The sequence below is a fragment of the Tyto alba genome, unplaced genomic scaffold (genome assembly GCF_018691265.1).
Source record: "Tyto alba isolate M040663 unplaced genomic scaffold, T.alba_DEE_v4.0 Super-Scaffold_1000006, whole genome shotgun sequence".
In the NCBI taxonomy this organism is placed as follows: Eukaryota; Metazoa; Chordata; class Aves; order Strigiformes; family Tytonidae; genus Tyto; species Tyto alba.
Window position 1 is genome coordinate 16,331,944 of NW_024881272.1, and position 20,273 is coordinate 16,352,216.

A 20,273-nucleotide genomic window follows, 5' to 3' on the forward strand; every position below is an offset into this window, starting at 1 on the left:
ACAGTAAGTACTGATATTATGTTAACCTTATTCAGGCCCGCACCCTTCTAAAAATCAATGAACTTGAAGGGAAAAGTAGTGTCCAGGGGACAAAGGAAAGAGAGGAGAGCTCAGAATCAATGCAGACTTAAAACATTAATAAACCTATAATCCAACTGGTCTAAGTATGTATCTTCAAGTACTGAGCTCATGTTTTTTGCTAAGCCTACAACTGGATGGCATCGTCTCACCGATTCCAGGGTGAGATTCAGACATCACTACAGGCTGTATAACCTGAACACAAGTCAGTCATCTCACTAAGTAACTTGGAGTATCAAATATGCATTCACTGTATTGTTACAACATTCCTAATCACACCATTAAGAAACATAAAAAGCCTAGGTATTATTTTATATTTAGATTTATTATTATTTCAGAGGCACTTAATGTCTTACATTTATATAGCGCCACTTCCCCCTCCAAAGCACTTTACAGTATTTACATACAGGAACGTTTCCCACCACTGTCGAAATGCAGCCATCTGACTATTACCAGTACCATCTTCAAAGCACCAACAGTTTGACACTGGAAATATTCATCAGTATTTTGTCTTACTAAGATAGTTCAGAATTGCAATTTACACACTTCCAACTTGTGCTATTAAAAAGACCTAACAGCTAAAATACAGTATCACAGTGCAATTCTGCAACAGAACTGAGACTGGGATCGTTTTCATTAGATTTTTTTTTTACAATCTTTCATTAGACCAAGCCTATCTCAAAATACTTCAATGTAAGGCCTTTTAAGAATACCATTCTAAAACATCATTCTTCTTTATACTTTCTTTAAAAGCCTCTCTTACAATCAAGCGCCAAAGAATATTTTTCTTTCCTTACAGCATATTTAGAAACACTAAGTCCTGGCCCTAAGAAGATACCAGCATCCGCAGTTTCAGTGAACTTCATGGCATCTAAAGGCAAACGTATTTCTCCTTGGCTATGGAGCTGGATTTTTAATTTCTTAGGTTTTTTTTTTAGTTTTTAAAATAAATCTGAGATTATACAAAATTCTGTCATTAACCAATTGAATTGTACAGTACCTTGGGATTGGCTGCTGGGCTGCTACATAAGTTTGCTGTGTGTGGTTTTGCTTGTCAGTGTTTAAAGTACATTAAAGTATGCCAGGTTCACTACTCCACTCCAAAGTCCGCCCTAGTCACAAGGATAATAGCAACTTTCTTGGTTTAGAGATTTTTTTTTTTTTTGTCTCTCTAAAATGCTACTAAAACATCCCTTCCAAGATCAGAAGTCGCATTTGTGCTGACAACTTTAACAAAAAACAAAACCAAAAACAAACCCACAACAAACTATCTGGCATCCCCACTTTCATGGTTACCATTAAAAAGAGACTACCACCTCACATACAGCATGCTGCTACCTGCTACATTAGAGCTGATGTGAGAATCTGAATGAACAGAAAAAAAAATATTAGTAAAATGAGATATCTATTTGCCTTCTTGTGGACAAAGCACAAAAATCTATTCTGGTACCTTATTCTTTTGAATACACTACACTTCAGAGAGGTTTTTTTGATTTTCATTGATGCATTATACTATGAATCTATCGTGGTGACTAGATTCTTATATCAGGATACCTGTTTGCCTTTGAGTACTATGAAAGAATAGTAGTACTATCAGGTATGGACAAGAACTATGATAAAAGGAAAAATATTAACAGGTAGCAATTTCAACGTGAAAGATGATGCTAATCAAATTGGGTAAAAATTATCAGACAGCAGTGCATCCAAGTACATACCCATTTTAGAAAAAGTTGGTTCTGTTTTTAATCTAAACCCTTGATAAAAGATGCACAGAACCGATTTATTGCATATTATATGCGTGCCTTCATGTAGTGCATTCCTAAACTGTATCTTATATGGAACACCAAAAAACTACTAGACCTTCACTGTACAACAGGTATTGTAAATTTTTGTTTTAAAGTCTAAACAACGATTCAGTTTGAATTATACCTTCCTATTCCCTGATCACAACAATCACCTTGCTGCACTTATGTCTGTCAAAGTCACACAGCAACCACAGTAATCATTTGTATGGAAAAAACGGTTACAGTCAACTATTTAAAGAGTTTGGTTTCTGCAAGGGGATTTGGCAGCTGGAACAAGAAAACCAGCACGGCTAGAGACCCTTAGACAACAGAATAATCTTTATCAGAAATCAAGAAACCTCATGACAAATAAGAGAATAAATATGAAGACTGAAAGCATCATTTTAGGCTTCACAGCCTAGAATACCAAACAGGAAGTACCATTATCACTTTAAAACTCAGATCTGAAGGGCAGGTAAAGCAATGAGGAGAATTTGATTTTTTGAAGAGGGAGAAAAGGAGGAACTTGGAAAAAGCAACAAAAGTTACAGAACTGAACACACACAGGACCAACAACAGTTTGCTATTTCACAGATTAACATTTCTGAGTCCATTCTAACCCCTTCTGATTTCAAAAGAAGAATGCCTGGACTCACATTCTTTTCTCTCTTTCTACTTATGGGAGTTCATTTCTTCAGAACTGAACATATGCAACAAGACTGACTGATACAAGGAACATCACTTGTCTTGTCCCTTTTGGGTTTTTTTGGTCAGTCCTTTCCTCCCTCAACCTCCTCTCAACTCTTCATCACTATAGTATTTCTCTGACAGTAAAAGAGCAGCTGGAGTGGGGGATGGATGAAGTTCTTGCTAAACTGGAAAAGAATGGGATTGCTGAGCAGCAGAGAGAATTGCATGGACAGACAGATGTTAAAGAGAATCCAAAACCCAGCAAAGAACAAGCTTAATCTTTTCAGCAGAAGGAATTAGTTCTGTCTTTCAAGTTCAGTCCATACTTTATGAGCAAGGGCATACTGGCTACATCACAAGGCCTGGTCAAGGAAAAGGCTCTTTCTTTTGACAGGGCACAGATCTGAAGATGGAAGAATGTCCTGCACCGTGTGACATAACTCAGAAATATGCATAGAACAGAGCAAAAATCCAAGACTGCTTTGCAGGAACAAGAGAGGTAGCAACCCTAATTTTAATAGGGCTTTTCACTAAAGGGAAAGAAGGTCTACAAAAGTCAAATCAGCTGATTTCAAATGGTTTGCATCCCAAGATGAATCAGGTTACACTGATTTAAGCCCAATTTAATTTAGGCAGGTTTTTAAACCACAAGAATAAGGACATTCTTAGTACATATCAATAATTAAACCAACATATACACAATTAGCAATATCCTACATAATAGTAAACGCTTAACAGCTTGTTTTGGGTTATCCTAGTTAATTGGTTTAAAAAACAAGCTGAGTAGTTTTAGTGTACAATGTCTGCCATTCTACACACTTCCTGTAATCATCAGTCTCTGTAGCAGTTCAGTTCATGACATTAAGATCCAAATTCAACTGTGTCTTCAGTTATTTTCTTGAAATCATAGTTTCCTCTGCCATCCATATGCAAGTAAAACTGAAAGAAAAGAACATATATTATCAAACACCTAAAAGTTACTAGGTCTATAAATGCCTAATTAAATTATACTTTGAAGTATTTTTGATGCAAAATTTTTAACTCAGCTAGCCAGAAGGTAAGCTTCCCCCACCTCATGTTTCATTAAATTCAATTGCCTCTGGAAAAAAAAAACTTAAACTGATTTATTTTCATGTCATCCATCAGTCTGCTAATGGTCACACCTAAGGTTAACACTGCTATCTTGGAGTTTGTGACAATATAGTTGAGGTACACATTCATCCCTGTATATTATTTCAGTATTTTTCCCCACACATAAAGTTCGTCTGCATAAAAAGTAGTAACAATAGTAAAATTTTAGTTTGGAAGAAAAGAACACCATGTATTAGAGATGAACTTTTTTTAAAATGTGGAGATATATTAGGTATCTTGAAAGCAAAAACTCCACAATGTTTACTGGATTCTAGTTCAAGGGTTTATTCTGAGGCTAAGAAAGAAGACTTAAGTATCTAGTAAACCTTTCATATTTTTGAGGCTTTTACAGATACATTGAAGGATTTTTTATTACTTTCCCCTTTATAAATAGCAGCATAAGAATGTTTCAAATAGTGCAACTGGATTATGAAAGTAAAACATTTTTAAAAAGAGATAGAACGTGACCTACTAGGATGTAAAATGAGAACATCTTGTATCATAAAGCCAATTTAATAGAGTCAAACAACAAAACCCCTACCAGCTACAGATATCCTTAGCAAATGCAAAGATTACATACATCATGATGTTTCCAGAGTGACTTTCTGTGGGAGACGGTGAAGAGAGTGATGCCAACCTACATGAAGAAAATACACACAATGAAACAGTTACTTTTTCTCATAAGTTAGGTGTTATTTGCTTTTCAGCATGGTATCAGCTGAAGAGCTTAAATTCATAAACACAAACTTCCAAACTCTATTATTAACAGTATACATATGGAGCCTTAATACAAGATTTTGCAGTTAAAAAAAAAAAGCAGGAGAGATTTATCTTTTTTAATAGATTTCACCATTCTTTTGCTCCCAATGATCTGGCAAAACATAAAATGAATTGGGCAAAAGGAAATAAGGTGGGAGGCAGGTAAAACAACAAACCTGGTGATTAACAGAAGTCTACTTTAACAACAAAAAAAACCCAAAACCATAAAAGCTAATAATGAATTATAAATTTAAAGTGACAACTTAAAGGTGAATAATTTTCCTTTGTTTCACTGCAACTCAGTTAATTATGCATCCCTAACAGTAACACCAATTAAAGGGCAAAATGGCTCTGATGATAAAACAGGGTAGCATTTTTTCTTTCTGCAAGGACAGCTTAACCAGGAATCTATTTTCCAGTAACATGCATTAGCCACTTGGCAACAGTAACTCTAAAACAAAAGTACAAATGAACATTCAAGTTAACAGAAAAACAAGTATATGCAAAACAGACTTGGAAAAATGTCAGGGTACTGATATTAATGTGGTAAAATTAGTTCAAGAAATAATGCCCATTCTTCTACAGAGTCCTCATTTAGTGTCAGTTTACTACTACAAAAGGCTCCGTAAGTTCCCACTTAAAGTTTCAAGCACATATTTAAGTGGATGCACAGCTTTGCTCCATCACCATTCTGAGAACACTGCTACTCAGTAACTAACATTTCAAGCCCATTCTTTCCCAGGCTAGGGGCGTGAAATTGAATCTTACTGATATTTCACATGGCACTATGTAGAATCTGAAATGGTAAGTGTAAGAGGGAAAGGAAAAAAAAAAACCCTGTATTTAACATGATCATGTTCTCCTAGAGTGCTTGACGACTTTTATCTCAAAATAGATGGAAATATTAATTTTCAGCCTTTCAATTCTGTTATCCTGGCCACAAGAAACCTCTCTAACAACAAAAAATTATAAAATTTTAGATTATTTGATCTTCACTTGACATCCTAAGAGTTTATCTGGAAAAGTAAGGTTACTTAGCAGTTAGTAAGAGTTGTCTGATGTACACGTGGCGCCTCTATATCTGAATTGTCCTAAGACTACAAAACAATTCTAGTGTGTATAAAGGGTCCTTGCATGCCTTTCTAAGCTTTTTTATTATTATTTTTATTTTTAATCTGCACTAGGCATAACGAAGAATGCACCTAGTATCATTTTAAGCTTCCTCTTAACATACAGAGATATAATTCTAGAAACAAAGAACTTACCTTTCGGCAGTGGCTGTAAATGTAGCCTTCCACATCAACGCTAACTGCACTAGTGCACTCATCCAGAATTGCAAACTGAGGCTTATGATAGAATAACCTTGCCATCTGGAATGCAAACAAAAAAGCTGCTGTGGATACAGAACTACAACCAATAATGCAGTGTTAGAAGTTAAACTAAGAGTTAGTGTCCAAAAATTTACTGTGACAAGTGAATTTCATTTAAGTTGACAACCACTGAAGCCCGAAAATCTGAAAGCTGCATATTATCTTTATATTTTTTTGGAAAAAACATTATTTTAGAACTTCTGTCTATAGAATCAAAGTGCAATGCATGGTAAAAGGTCAACATTTCCTATTAAATTTTTGAGTGCAATAAACACTATTTTAGGTTGTTTTCTCAGTATTAATCCTTAGTAAACAAAAGCTGCTTACAATGCAACTATATTTTCTACCTATGTCCTGTATTTGTTAAATATTTATGCTTTTGAGACATACTGCCATTCTCTGTTTTTCTCCCCCGCTGAGTACATCCATCCAGTCTTGAACACTATCCCAGCCTCCTTCACGTTCCAAGATTTGACCCAGCTGAACATTATCCAAGTATTCCTTCAGCACCTTTTATTGAAACAGGAAAGACAAACAGAGCTTAAATTAATTTAACAAGGAAATTCTTGTAAAAGGTTTATAAAGGGTCATATGCTTATACTGGTGTGCTATCAAACCTGATAAATAATAAAAACAAACTAAATGCAATGTTTTTAATAGCAGTTTCAGTATTTTTAAATCTGAAGTATTACTCATTTTAAGCAAAACAAGGTGTTAATGAGCTCATTATTACCTGGTCAGAAATCCCTTTCTTTCTCTGATCTTCTAAAGTATCTGGATATATAACTTGATCTCTGAGCGTTCCAAGAGTCATATATGGTCTCTGAGACATTTAGAAACAAGAAGGTATGTCAGACCTTTCTAAACATAGACCAAGCAGGAAGAAAGAGAACACAATTGTCAATTAAAGAAACTTGCCTCACCTGGGGAACATAGAATAACTTTCCTCTTACAGGTTTTGTTAAACGCCCACCAAACAAAGGCCACAACTGCAACAAGAAAAAGGTTTAAACTTGACCAAAAAAGTCCAATTACAACAGTCCTTTGTATTCTCCCCCATTTATTTTAAAAAGTTCCCTTACCTCACCAAGAACACGAAAAAGTGAGCTCTTCCCACACCCATTTGGCCCACAAATCAGAACATTTGCACCTGATCGAACCTAAAAAAGCAAAGCCAACACATCAAAAGGGTAGTGATAAAGTATTGTTGAAAGCTTCTTATAAACAGTAAGACAAGCTGGCATCCTTGTAGGCTTGTACACAGTACTTTCTGACATTACAGTGAGTAATTTCCACCAATAATTTTTTTTTTTCCCAACTAGCTGAGCACCAATTGCAGCTAGAGGAAAATACACTTGTAACAATAAAAACATTTTTGGGGAAAACAGTTGTTTTGGTTTTTTAAAAAAGGGGCAATAAGCTAACAACGATCAATTTTGTTCAGATTTAAGCACACCATATAAGTACCTCTCCATTTCTGTTTGAACTTTTTTTTAATAAATCAGGTAACTTCTGAAATGATCGTATTCACTTTAAAATTATATATGAATATTGTTTTCTATGTTATTAAAAAACTTACCTCAAAGTTAAGGTCTTGAATTAAAACATCTCCATTAGGTGTCACCAACGGAACATGATCAAACCTATTTGTATTGCAGTATTTGAAAAAAAAAAAAAAAGGAGAAAAAAAAAAAGAGCAGAAAGAGCAGTTGCTTAAAAGCAGCTTACTCGGAGATTTAAGGAACAGGGCAAGATTTCAGCAGTACTTCATTCAGTACACTGTCCCAGTTTCCAGCTAAGGAAGTTCTTGAACTAAAAGTGGTACCTTAGCATTTAGCAAACATCTACAGATTTTTTTTTTCCCTTCATATCTGTTTTCTGATTCCTTCTAAGCCTTTGGTCTCCAAACCATCTTGTGGATATAAACCTACGTTTAAGGACACAATTTTAAATCTGCTCATAGAAGTGTATTCCATTAATTCTAGGATACACAATGAATGACTTCTCTGCTCACCTCTCTTGCTTTTGTTTTGTTTCAGTTGTGTTTTTTAAAACTAAAATAATAAATATAGCTCTATCATCTCCTTCCTTTCTTCCTCCCCCCTTTCCCCTCTACTCCACTACCTACTTTCCACATTGACCAGATTGAGGCTATTTAATCTCTTAACTGGCTTTACTTTATGCTAAGTAGTACTACTATGTCAATACTCTGTTCCTCAGACTGCAAAGAACTGAAGAACTGATTGCTACTTGAGTACATCAATGAACTGCCCAAGCATACAGAAATACAAGCAAATATTTTGAATCTGGATACAGACTTGCTCCTGATTTTTACAGCTGAACTGTATCATGGAGTAAACTCTGTAACCAACATATTTCTAAGAAGAAATTTGATAAAGTCTTAACAAAATGGTCTGGGAAGTCATATTCCAAAGGACAGCAGGAAGTGTTACCAAAAAGGCTAAGTCCAGACAGCATATTATGTCTTCTGCTAACGTGAGAGGACAAGGATTGACTTAGAGAATAGAAATGCTAAGTGGGAGTAAGGTGGAATTATTTGTAAATACACCATAGTACAACAGGAACTGCATATTGTAATGATGTGTATTAGAACCTCTATTAATAGTGGTAGAGGGAAACACCTAAAAGCCAGACTATGTTAAAAGTATTTAAGTTGTGGGAGCTTTGTAAACATACTTGATAAGGTTATCGGTGTTGATAATTTCCCCAGATCCAGGTATCAAAGGCAAAGCTTGCTTTTTATCCGCATCTTAAATTAAGAAAAAAGTATTAGAGACTGGAACAGCACACAGAGATGCACATACTGCATATTATGTCACATCTACCTTTTTCTTGGGATATCATAGTACGCTGATATTTGCCACTATTCAAGTCCTTCAGAACCTGCATTAATTCTGTAATTCGAGCTGTGAAACTAAAAGAAAAAAGAAACAAACAAGCCTATAAAGTAATTCTCCTCAGAAGTTTCAGAAATCCATCACAGAAACTCTAGTGAGTACTCTGTTAAACTGTCAAAATGACAAAGTTATTCAACCCAGCATAGAAGCAGAATCTTTACATTTTTAAGTTCCACTGAAGCTGTCCAATATTCACAATATTTACAAGAACCTTTTCCTGTAATAGACCAATCTTTGATACCTTTTCTCATTAAGACATAAAAAGAACAGTTAAATAATCAATACATAATTGAATTACGAGCATCTGACAGTGTCTTTTCAATTGAACATTCAAACTGTATGCTGCTACTATTCGGATATGAATCTACTAGTGGACATAATTAGCACATCTTTAGATATGTTTTCAGCATAAAATGTTAATTTATACATTTTTAGGGTGCTGCAGTGAACAAAGCAGATAAGCTCATTTTAATTCTACAGTCAGTTTTTAAAAATGAAATGAGAAACAGCAATATCACTTTAAGAAAGACTAATTTTATACAACTACTATTAAGCTTACCCAGCCAATCTCGTCATTTCACGGCCTGCTAGGACTATTCTGCCCAAAGCTTGAGACATTCTCAGTAACATTCTTCCACTTTGGTAGTAATCCTAGAGTAGAAGAAAGTTTCTTTATGTGGACTAACAAAATTTAAATTCAGGAAATTATTTTAATTCTGTTATATTTACCTCCAAAAGTTCTGCATGAGTACTGTTCTGATGACGAGGATCAGCCAGGTTCAAAAATGGACGACTAACAACCAGGTAACCAACCACAGTGGCAAGGTCTGCAGTTTAAGAGTAAATATTAAGCTACACATTAATTGTGGCAATAATAAAAAAAAGAGAATTCGCATGTAGAAAATTTAGCACTTTGTTATTTATAGCACTCCATCAGCACTGGACAAGGACTTACATTTGGCAATGATGGTATCAATGAAACCCATAGAGAACCGGAACAGGATGAAATTATGCAAGTGTTCCACCTGGTAAGTTACAGAAGAAAAAAGGTCAAACTATATCAGCACCTGTTTTACTATCTTTTGTTATTTTACAGACATTTGATTCCAAACACTGTTGATCTTCAGTAAGTCACAGATAACTCAACACACCTGTAACCGAAAAGCACTGTGCAAATGCCTCTGCTGGCAAAGACTTGCCCTCTAGATCAAAACAACCTACACTCAAAACTAAGCAGTGAGAGAATAGTAATTGCAGTGGGTGAAAAGGAGGTAAGTGGCAAGAGGAAGACCATTTTGTCAGAAACTTGTATTCTGCTTATAGCCTACTAATTTATTTTTAAAACTAATGACTGCAGCAGCATAAACTGTAGCCACTATAATTCAATTTATGTATTAATATAGGTCAAAAACCACCATGATAAAATTAAACAGTTTTGCTTAAAATATTTTAAAAGGTAAAAGAAGTCTTACCAGTTTACGGAAGGTTTTGTGAATAGTCTGTTTTTCTCTCAAGTTTCCATTATAAAAAGCAATTTCTTCACTAAAAAGAAAAAAGCAATATATCCACAAAGAATGCAACTACATTTTCTTAAAGTCAGTCTTTGAAAGAGTCAGCCATAAAACATGGGAATATAAATCTTTAAGTTACCTTATGAAATAAGAGTTTGTACCATTTCACAACAGTAAGCTTATTGCTTATTATACCCCAGCTACAGTTTGTCTTTCGAATTAGGAATATAATGCACATATGAAATATTTAATATTAATCTGCATAAAGATGCAAACACTTTGCTCAGACATTCCAAATATATTTTAACATACAGATTCCACTTACACATCGTATCACTTTGTCACTTATATCTTGCCATCCAAGTAAATTTATACCTGTTTGTAATAAGCCGTGAGTTGACGTATCTGTACTCCCCTTCATATTTTTGTTCTATAATAGTCATCTTGCCAATTGGTCTCCTTAAACGTGTGAGGAAAAACCCCGAAATAATCAAGTATGCCATCATGCTAGCTGGACCCTGTGAATATCAAAACAGAATAAAAGGTTACCACCCATATGGTCTCAAATTGCAACATCTGTATCCCAAATGGATAGAAAGCCTTAAACCCTTGATTCTCACCTCCCTTGTGTCTGTTACCAATTCAATTACTCTTGCAATTCCCATCATGTCCCTTTCTTTTGTATTGTAAAAAACATTTTACTAGTTTTGCTAATTCCCTGTTTCCAGATGCCCTTCCCACCCTGGCCTTCTACTGAGGTTTTTATCATCACCCAGTGTGATCAACATGTTCTACTGTCCTAGCTTATTTCATTAATAATTTCCTGGTCCTTTCTCATTTCTTCTCCTTCATTTCTACCTACTTCTTTTTTTCTGTATTTGCTACATTGTCAAAGCAGTCAATATTTCAATGGCCTTCACTTCTTTGATCCATACATCTCCAAAACATTTCCCGATTCTCTCAAGAAGTCCTGGCTGGGATATCTCATTCTTCTGGATCCTAAGCTTCAATTGACCAGGGCTCCCAAACAGCTTGCTTAAATATTACTGAAGTGTGGCATGGCATAAAAACAAAGGCATAAACTGAATTTGGCATAAACTGCCTGTAATAAGTAAGTTGTACAGAGAGCAATGCAAAGACATCTGAGACTGGAAACATTACCTAGGTTCAGCTAAGCCTTACTACAGTCTGTTTTGACAAAATCTGTATCATGCACCCCAGAGCTGCTTCTTATCAAACCCTGAATATTTCTGATAATGCATCATTTTACTAAGCTGAAGAATTATTTCCAAAATTATTCAGTTTACTAAGGGGGAATATCATGGTCATACAGCTCAATGCATGGAACGGCTCTCCTTTATAGCAGCTGCAAAGAAACAGAAAACTTACTTTCTCCCTTAAATGGAAGTCATGTAACATATAAGCAGCTAGAAGGGTACTGTACTAAATGGGATTCCCAAGTAAATGCTAGAAGAAAATAAAGACTTCCTTGTTTCATCAAATTGTTGATCTAGTGCCTGCAAATTCTGTTTTTTATTCTGTTTGCCTCGAGATAGAGAGCACTAAAGCATACAAAACATTAAGTAAAAAAGCATATTTTCAGTATACCCCTTTAAATAATGGCTGAATCCATAACTGATGTCTGGAGTTTTCCTCAGACTCCAAACAGGTACAAAGCTATAATCAAAGAAGGGAAAAAAAATTGTTTATAATGCTAAAAAACCCACTCAATTTACCTGAGCTCCTATTGCACTTGTTAGCTTGAAGATATACAAAACTATGTCCAAGAAGGGCTGTAAGAGAAGCACAGAAAAAAAGCATTAGAACACCAACATAAAACAAATATAAAATGGTCCAGAAACCACAAACCACCCCAAGAACAGTTATAGATCTGCATTAAAAAGCACATTACTGATTAACCTACTGTATAGACTAAATGTTAAATCAAAAGTAATCTCAACCACATGACATTTTCCTGAAAACATTCACTCAATAATTGAACATAAAAGCATCATGATCTTCAGATGAAGTACACAGTGTATAAAAAAAGTACTACTTCATTTTATGTCTGCAATAACACACTGCTCACTAAGCAAAGTTGGACTAGACCCCGTGATTATCTAACTGAAGAAATTGTGAGCAGAAGGATAATGCCGTATAGTTGGCTATGCAACTGATAGCAGCAATATTCCGATTTGCAAGCATCCTGTTCCATACACTCTCTCAAAGCTAAAGCAGCTGAACTACAGGTTTTGTAGCCAGAAGTTTCTGAACACATCAACTTGTATTTTGCTTTATACTTCTGCTTGTATGAACAACACAGCATGAAAAAAATTTAGTCTAAAAATTTCAACAGTATTTTACTTCATTACCTAATCCCCCTAAAATTTATACCAGAAACTAAGGGAACTGCTTATTCAACCACACCTCCCTACCCAAAATAATGTTCATATGTATGTAACTAAACGCCAGCCATTGGTTTTCTTCTGAAAACTAGCTGAGAAATTGTACTCATCAGTGTTCAACTGCAGAATAATGTGATAAGTTCTTTAAAAGAAAATTTAGTACAAATTATAACAACCCATAAACAGTGCTTTCGCAGAGATCATGGAAACCAGAGAATGTGAAACAATACACTATCATAAACAATTTTTTTTTAGCACCATACTCTAAGCAATACCAATATACATGCAAGCAATTGTTTTGAGCTCTGACACCACATCTGACATGTCCACAGCTATTACTCAAAGTTCTCTCTGAAAATACTTACCTTGCTAAGGTTCGAGTACAGGTCCACTACACTGTTACAGAATTTTTCCACATCCTGTGTAAGGAGTTGATCTGGATTAGCTATTCTGTTGTCCAGATTTCCCATTTTGTAGTACGTATAAGCTCTGAAACAGTAGTGAAGTGGCAGAAGAAAAATTCATTACGTGGGATCTCAAACAACTGGAACCCCTCTGCTTCATAAAACTGAGATGGAAAGTAGTACAAACATTAAGTGACTGTTTGGAGTTAACATAGCTTGCACTTCTGGCTGACCAGATCCACGTTAAATCCTACAGAACTGTTTAGGCTCCAGGGTATCTTATAGTTGAAGCTCAGGGTCATGCTCCTCTATGCACTGCTGCTCCACTTAGCATTAGAAAATGCTCATGAACTCTGCATCAGCACACTTGACAACCAAAATTCAATGCAGAACGACATAAGCAGCTACTGAAGTTCACGCATCCAATTCAGCCTGCAGGTGTATTAGCACTATATGAAAGCAACTGAAGTAATTTGGAAGCTGACCTAGTAATGGAAGCAGTACAGTGCCTTTTCTTTTTTTCCCCAACTGAGCCAACTTTGCATCTGTGCCATTGTCCTGAGTTTGAGTGAGTGGTAGGATTTTTGGTAGCAGAGGATGGTTTCAATCCATGGACCTCTGGGTTAGGGGCCCAGCATGCTTCTGCTGCGCCCATAACCATATACAAGCATGGATAAGCCACTCATCCTTAACTGCAAGCTAATTACAACCAAAAGCCTTTCCTAAACAGCATACCTAACCTATTAAACACCTTGCTACCATCTTACTCTGTACTTAAAATGATTTGGTTTGATTTTAATTGATTTAGTTTTTAAAACCTTTAGACATTAACAAGGTGTTACTTACTTAAGGTACTCCTCATAGAGGTATCTGGTAAGTCTTACTCGGAAGCAAAGTTTCAATTCATTTAGACCATACTTCAGGAAGTTATTCACTAAAGAGATCTAAAATAAGAGACAGTGTTTCAATATTTAGCTAACAAGATTTAATATACTTAGTTCAGTTTGCAGCATGAATTGTGCAAACACTTTTGAACAGGTGAATTCTCTGCTTGAAGTCAATAATATTATTAACATGCCAAAGACCAACCATACAGTGTCTGCAGGACCATTGGTTAGCTTTTGAATCTACATTTTAGAAAACTTCCATTCCCAGTGGATCTCACCACGTCAAAAAATTTTATATAAAACTATGTTCATACAGCATATTTTCAACTCTTCTGATAAGCTGTAGAAAAGAGCCACCATCTGACAACCACTATCTTAAACTGATCAATTTGGTTTTAAATCTACTGTAAACCAGCTACATTGTCTATTAGGTAATACCAATTATTTCTATCTGGTACAGGTCAGAGACCTTGACAAGGTGAAGGAAAGTTAAAGGGAGACTGATAGCTTAATGTGCCATCAACAAAACTAACCTGAAAACCTAAACATATCTGTTAGAAAAAATAGTCGCAATCAGTAAGGAAACATGCTGACCAAGCACACACTAGAGACGGAAAATGAAATGCATCTTAATACAGACCTGCACATAAAACAATTAATTTCCATGGGGTTTAAGACATTCATTTGAGATCTCTTCCCCATACTCTTAATTTACATTTAAAATATGTTCTACTAAAAGGCCGGCATAAGAGAAGCACTTACAGCAGGCATTGCAGCGATGAAGTTGAACAAGTATTTCTTGAAATCTTTTCTGCTGCGGCCAATGATAGCACTGTAAATGACCATCAGCTAAGAGTTAGTTACAAGAGAAACAAGGAAGTATAAAACTAGCACACCTTAAGTGGATAAATTCTCAGTGGACCACACAGAGAAAAAAGAATCTTGGAAATCTGTAGTATCATCTGTAGAATTAAGTACGGCAGACCTCCGTAAGTGGTAAGTGACCAACTAAGCAATTATCTCCCTTCTGCTCCTGCAGTAACTGCCTGCATTAAGAGCTCAGAACTTCATGGTCACAGGATACCAGTTCCGTTCCTTCTTTGCTTTCATAGATTCTCACAAGAGAAAAACGAAGCAGTCCTTCCATTCTACAAGGCACTGAAAGTCTTTCCTGAAATACAGTATCATTTTGAATTCACACTTCAAGACCAATTCTGACTTGCTTCAATTAGCAACAAGAATAATCAGAGGTCTAGAAAATGCTTTCTAAAACAGTAAGACTGAAAGCATTGTGTTTACCAATCTAAAGAGCAAACAGCTCAGTAGGAAGAAGTAACAGTCCTAATATCCAAGCAAGATGTCTGAGTCTATGACATAGAACCACTATGCCACTATTCTGAAGTGCGCTCTTGGATGTTCAGATCAACATAAGAATTGAAGTCTTCAGTGTACAAAATGTGACCAAAAGAATTAAAAATCATTTAATAAGAAAATTTTGGTTAAAAAGAAATAAAAATAGGAATTTCCCCACCCCAAATTGCAACTAAATTGGTTTTCCAACTGTTTTGTATAAATAAGCAAGCTATAAAATATCTGAATGTGTTCCGACAGACTACTTACCCTGTTAAATGCAAGAAAGAATGTTTAAAAGTAACAAGTTCATAGATACCTTTCAATGACTGTTCCATTTTGAATCATCCAAATATCACAATATGTGCGGACTACAAGCATCACAGCAATAAGCAGCAAATAACCTGTCTAGTACAAAAATAGAAGTGTAACAGTTAAACAATGGACAAAATTCACTTTTTTCTAGTAAGTGGTCCAACCATATCTAGCGGAAAAGTATTACCCTGCTGCCCCCAGCTAATCTAGTATTTGCTTATGTTGCAGGAAACACGTTAGCATACAATACTTTTAATAAAATACTTATTACATTTTTATGTAGAAAGTTTGTCTTTTAAACAGCTATGTTGGGTTGACACATATACTGGACACATCCTATAAGACAGAGCATTGCAGGGATAAAGAAGTTACTGATATCCTAAGACATCTTTCTGCCGTAAGCATAGGGTCATACAGGTTGCAAAGGACCTCTGAAGGTCACCCACTCCAACTCCCCACTCAAAACACAGCCCCTAGTAACCAGTCAGATCTTGTGTCATTGATCAGAAACCTTTAAGCCCAACAGTTCAGCCAGTTTTCCACCCACCTCATTGTCTACTCATCCAGCCAATTCAGTTTGGCTATCAGCGTTCTAGGGGAGACCTTGGTCTCAAGGCCTTGCTAAAATCGAAGTATTCAACACCTCTGTTCTCTCTTCATCCACACAGCCAGTCATCTCATCACTGGAAGCAATCAGGTCAGTAAGGTGTGATCTGCCATTCCTAAATCCAGGCTGGTTGTTGCAATCACCTTTTTGTCCTTCATGTGGCCTGAGTTAGTTTCCACGATTTTCCTCACAGCCTTACTAGGAATATTGTGAGGCTGATGAGCCTGTAGCTTCCACCATACTTGTTTTTGAAGATGGGAGTAATGTTTGGGTTTTGGGGGATTTTCAGTAACCTCTTCTGATGGACATGAATGACCTTTTGAAGGTAAAGGAGGCCAGCTCTGTCAGCACTCTCAGAGGCACTCTGATCCATGCTTCTACCTTCCACGTACTTCCTTTTTGTAAACGAGCTATCAAAGGTCCCTGTTCATTCAGGCTAGCTGGCTGTCAGCTGTCACGCTTGCTCTACATTCTGTACACTGGAATTCATTGCTCTTGTGCCTGGTGCATGTTGAAGTTCTACTATATTACAGTTCATCGCTTAAGTTCTGAGCTCAACTAGTCATCTTTTAAAAAAATGTTAGTGTTCTGGAAAGCGTGAGAAAGATGCTGAGGCAAACAATTTTATCTTGTTAAATTCTAGTCTGCACATCTTTCCTGAAATGATGCTAACAGACTATTTGACAAATTCATTTTCTAATAAGTGTTGGCCTAGATACGTTACAAAAGCAAATTTATGGTTGAACATCATTCTACTTAAAGATAAAAAGCATTTGCACAGAGAAGCATACTACCTTGCATCAAATCAAGCAAAACCTGGACACCCTTTAAAAGATATGCTACAGACAGTAGCTATTAGCTGACAGTAAATCGTTTATCTTGTAATTGAAACCAGAATACGACTTTTTAGTGATCTAACAACTGAACATACATGTAGATTTTTATATTAGTATGTTGCTATTTGAAAACATTTAGTACAATTTAGTACTATTCAAGCAAAGTATATGCTTCTATTTAAATTCTGATATAATTACAAAAGAAAACTTGACTCAAAAAAACCACTCACTTCTGCTTGTTACTGAAGGCAATGCTTACCTCTTTACAAAGTGTTCTAGGAACCATTATTTTCAGGATTCTACATATTCTTGCAATAAACACTCTGTCCACCACTGCTCGCTCCTTCTTTCCCTCTTTCTGCTGCATATAGAACATGTAAAACAAGAGTGGTATTTTTCCGGTAATGTATTATTTAAAAGTTGATGTGATATTTTCCCTATCCAAGTTATTTACAGCTATCTACTTTCTGCAGCATTTGCAATATTTCCCTCCAATTTAAGACTTGCTTACACAAGTTAAATGAAATTTAACAATTGGGAGCATATGCCCTCACATCTAACAGAAATCCTAAGCAAGAGAACTAAGCTATTAAATCAAATTGCAATAGGAATTAGCTGCCATGATACAAAATATCTATTTCAAATCTACATTAAGTGATACACAAACAATGCAGACCACAGTATTAAAACATCCAGTTACAAATTATAATGCAATCTGCCATCTCTTAACATTTGCTTGTTTCTAGAAGACACCATCAGCCAGTGTTTTTAAAGATGCCTTCCATCATTTGTCCAAACCATCAATGGTTTAAGCTTGACTGTACAGCCCAAACTTGCTTAAAGTGAAACCAGAATATGTTATTCCTTTACTTCTGAAAAACAGTGCAACACACTCCTAATGAGTTAAATCCACCAGACTTAAAAAAACATCCTATAACCAAACACCTTTTATTTGGGTCAGTTAGATTGGTTTATTCCTTATAACACTATCTTCTGTCCTCACTAACCTGAATACTTGTTAAAAAGTTAACGGTCCAGATATCTTTTCTTTCTGCCCTTTTACAGTTTGACATAAGGATTCAGTCCCGAAAACAGACTAAAAGGGCATACATGCATACTTAAAACAAGTCCTGTCTGATCAACCTAATCCTGTTATCTTTGCTACCCAAGACTCATGTGAAGCATAGGTTTTCAATGCCTATAATAATACTACAACATACTTGGACAGGAAACCTGAAAGAAAAAACTAAGGAGACAGGGTAGGGAAGACAAAGAAAGTAGTCTGTGACTCACCATTAATTGTCTCAGACAATCCTATCGAGCACTCTTTTCTTTTTATTTCCAAGGATGATTAAACCACAGAAACTTGCACAAAGAACCCAACTTCATCTCCTCACTTAATGTTTACATATGCAACATGATGGGCAACAAGTGCAAGCTCTGCACCCAGCAAACAGATTTACTCTGAATGCTCCGTGAATAAGCCTACACCCCTTTTTCATGGGATGAAGTCAACTGTAGTACTGCCCTTTGCAAAAAACTATGAGAATGCAAACCACAGTTAAAAATTCTAGCCAGATAGGATGCTGTATGGTAGATGATAAAAATATTTTAATTATTTACACATAAATCCAAGCAATCCCAAGAACTAAAGACTACTGACCAGGCCTAATGAAGCATGACCCCACACATTATTGCTTTTCTGTAATGGAAATGACAAGCAAAATGTCTGATGTGCGAAATTTCCAGAAGTACCTGACTAAACATACTTGATGTCTGAGCTCAACCTATTCTTCCTCTCTATTCATCTCTTCCCTGCTCCTACTCTGTGCTGGACTTAGATTAATACCAATATCTTCTTTCCCAGAGGTTTTTTTCCTTAAGACTGTTAATTCCTCATTCAGTATAATTATATCCAAGATAGGCAGGAATAACAGAAGGCTAGTTACAATTTTTACAAATAGGTATAGCCATGCAAAATGTAAGTGTTTGTGGCAGATAGTGCAGTCAAGGCCTGGCTAGAAGCTAACATGATGCTTGCATATATACCTTTATATTCATCCAGTACAAGTCTTAAGTTTTCAGAAAAAATGGAAGTATGTGGAATAGTTATCTATTCATACCACCAAATGACCCAGTATTTCTAATCAGGGGCTCTACCCTTTAGGCTAACTGTCATATTTTATTTGAACATGAAACAAAAAAATGACTTAAAGCCATATAATATAACCTTTTCAAATAAATGAATTGACAGATACACAAAAGATCTGGTAGGAGGTTTGGCATTTCCCTGAAGTTTGAAGTACTTTTCAGAAGTTGCCAGACTCAAACATCTTATTCCATACTTTTTTCTTTTAAATAAAAAGCAAATACAAGTCATACCAAATCTAAATGCAGCTGTTTGTTGCTATGCATACAGCCAAACTTACACCACCAGTCCTTAAACATTCATGAGGCACAAAGAGATGAAAAAGCACATGGTACACCTCAAGCACATATCATTATGCAGTCAAACTTCAGCCACACGTGATTAACCTGATTCTTCCATTTGCCTCACCAGTGCAAGTCTGGAAGTATCATTCAAACAATATCTGCACCATAGCCATCATTTTGTCCAAAATAAAATTACAATTATGGGACTTAAAAAACCCCACCACTATTATTTAAAATTATTAAAAAGATATTACATGAAGAAAGAATTACCTCATTGTTCTGCAATGCTTGTTTTCCACTTCTTTTACTGTAGAGGGAAAAATAAGAGTATTTTACTTGTTATTAACACACATTTCTTTGTCTTGATCTCTACACAGAAGAAACAAAAAGGACGGCTTAGGATTTTATCTCTATCTCTTTCTTTCAAAGCAGTACAGTTTCTTCACAGCAAGGCTACTTTTCACATCAAACTTATGCGCTGTTTTTATACAATTTCAATGAAACCTTACTCCTTACAGCATTCAGTTTCATGTAGGCAAACTAAGTGTCCCTCTTTCATCTTTGAGTTTTGCTTTGCCTTGGCTTCACCATCATGAATTCTTAGTGTTTCTATGTTTCTCACACATACTTTGCAAGCATGGCTACATGGTTCCACTGACCACATATGAAAACTACATGAAAGCAGATGCAGCAATCCAAGCAACCGAACTTTGATGTTTCACACTATCTACATAAACCAAACAGATTTCGTTTGCATTATAGTTGACTTCCAAATAACACATTTTACTATATATA

At 35.7% G+C, this 20,273-nt stretch overlaps 1 protein-coding gene across 1 annotated transcript in view; it reads right to left on the minus strand.

Moving 5' to 3' along the window:
* Positions 1-384: 384 nt before the first annotated feature.
* The window catches only part of ABCD3 (ATP binding cassette subfamily D member 3), a 33,077-nt gene continuing 13,188 nt past the window's right edge, over positions 385-20,273 (minus strand). Inside the window, exons 2-23 of the mRNA XM_033000855.2 lie at positions 19,749-19,785; positions 17,305-17,406; positions 15,607-15,695; positions 14,700-14,769; positions 13,897-13,994; positions 13,012-13,135; positions 11,978-12,034; positions 10,617-10,759; positions 10,203-10,272; positions 9,686-9,755; positions 9,460-9,557; positions 9,290-9,381; positions 8,659-8,747; positions 8,510-8,582; positions 7,392-7,455; positions 6,895-6,972; positions 6,736-6,801; positions 6,546-6,635; positions 6,203-6,322; positions 5,708-5,812; positions 4,264-4,320; positions 385-3,491 (exon numbers count right to left, since the gene is read on the minus strand). Coding sequence (XP_032856746.2) covers positions 3,414-3,491; positions 4,264-4,320; positions 5,708-5,812; positions 6,203-6,322; positions 6,546-6,635; positions 6,736-6,801; positions 6,895-6,972; positions 7,392-7,455; positions 8,510-8,582; positions 8,659-8,747; positions 9,290-9,381; positions 9,460-9,557; positions 9,686-9,755; positions 10,203-10,272; positions 10,617-10,759; positions 11,978-12,034; positions 13,012-13,135; positions 13,897-13,994; positions 14,700-14,769; positions 15,607-15,695; positions 17,305-17,406; positions 19,749-19,785 — 1,870 coding nt within the window. The 3' untranslated portion in view covers positions 385-3,413. The remainder of the gene's footprint in view (positions 3,492-4,263; positions 4,321-5,707; positions 5,813-6,202; positions 6,323-6,545; positions 6,636-6,735; positions 6,802-6,894; positions 6,973-7,391; positions 7,456-8,509; positions 8,583-8,658; positions 8,748-9,289; positions 9,382-9,459; positions 9,558-9,685; positions 9,756-10,202; positions 10,273-10,616; positions 10,760-11,977; positions 12,035-13,011; positions 13,136-13,896; positions 13,995-14,699; positions 14,770-15,606; positions 15,696-17,304; positions 17,407-19,748; positions 19,786-20,273) is intronic.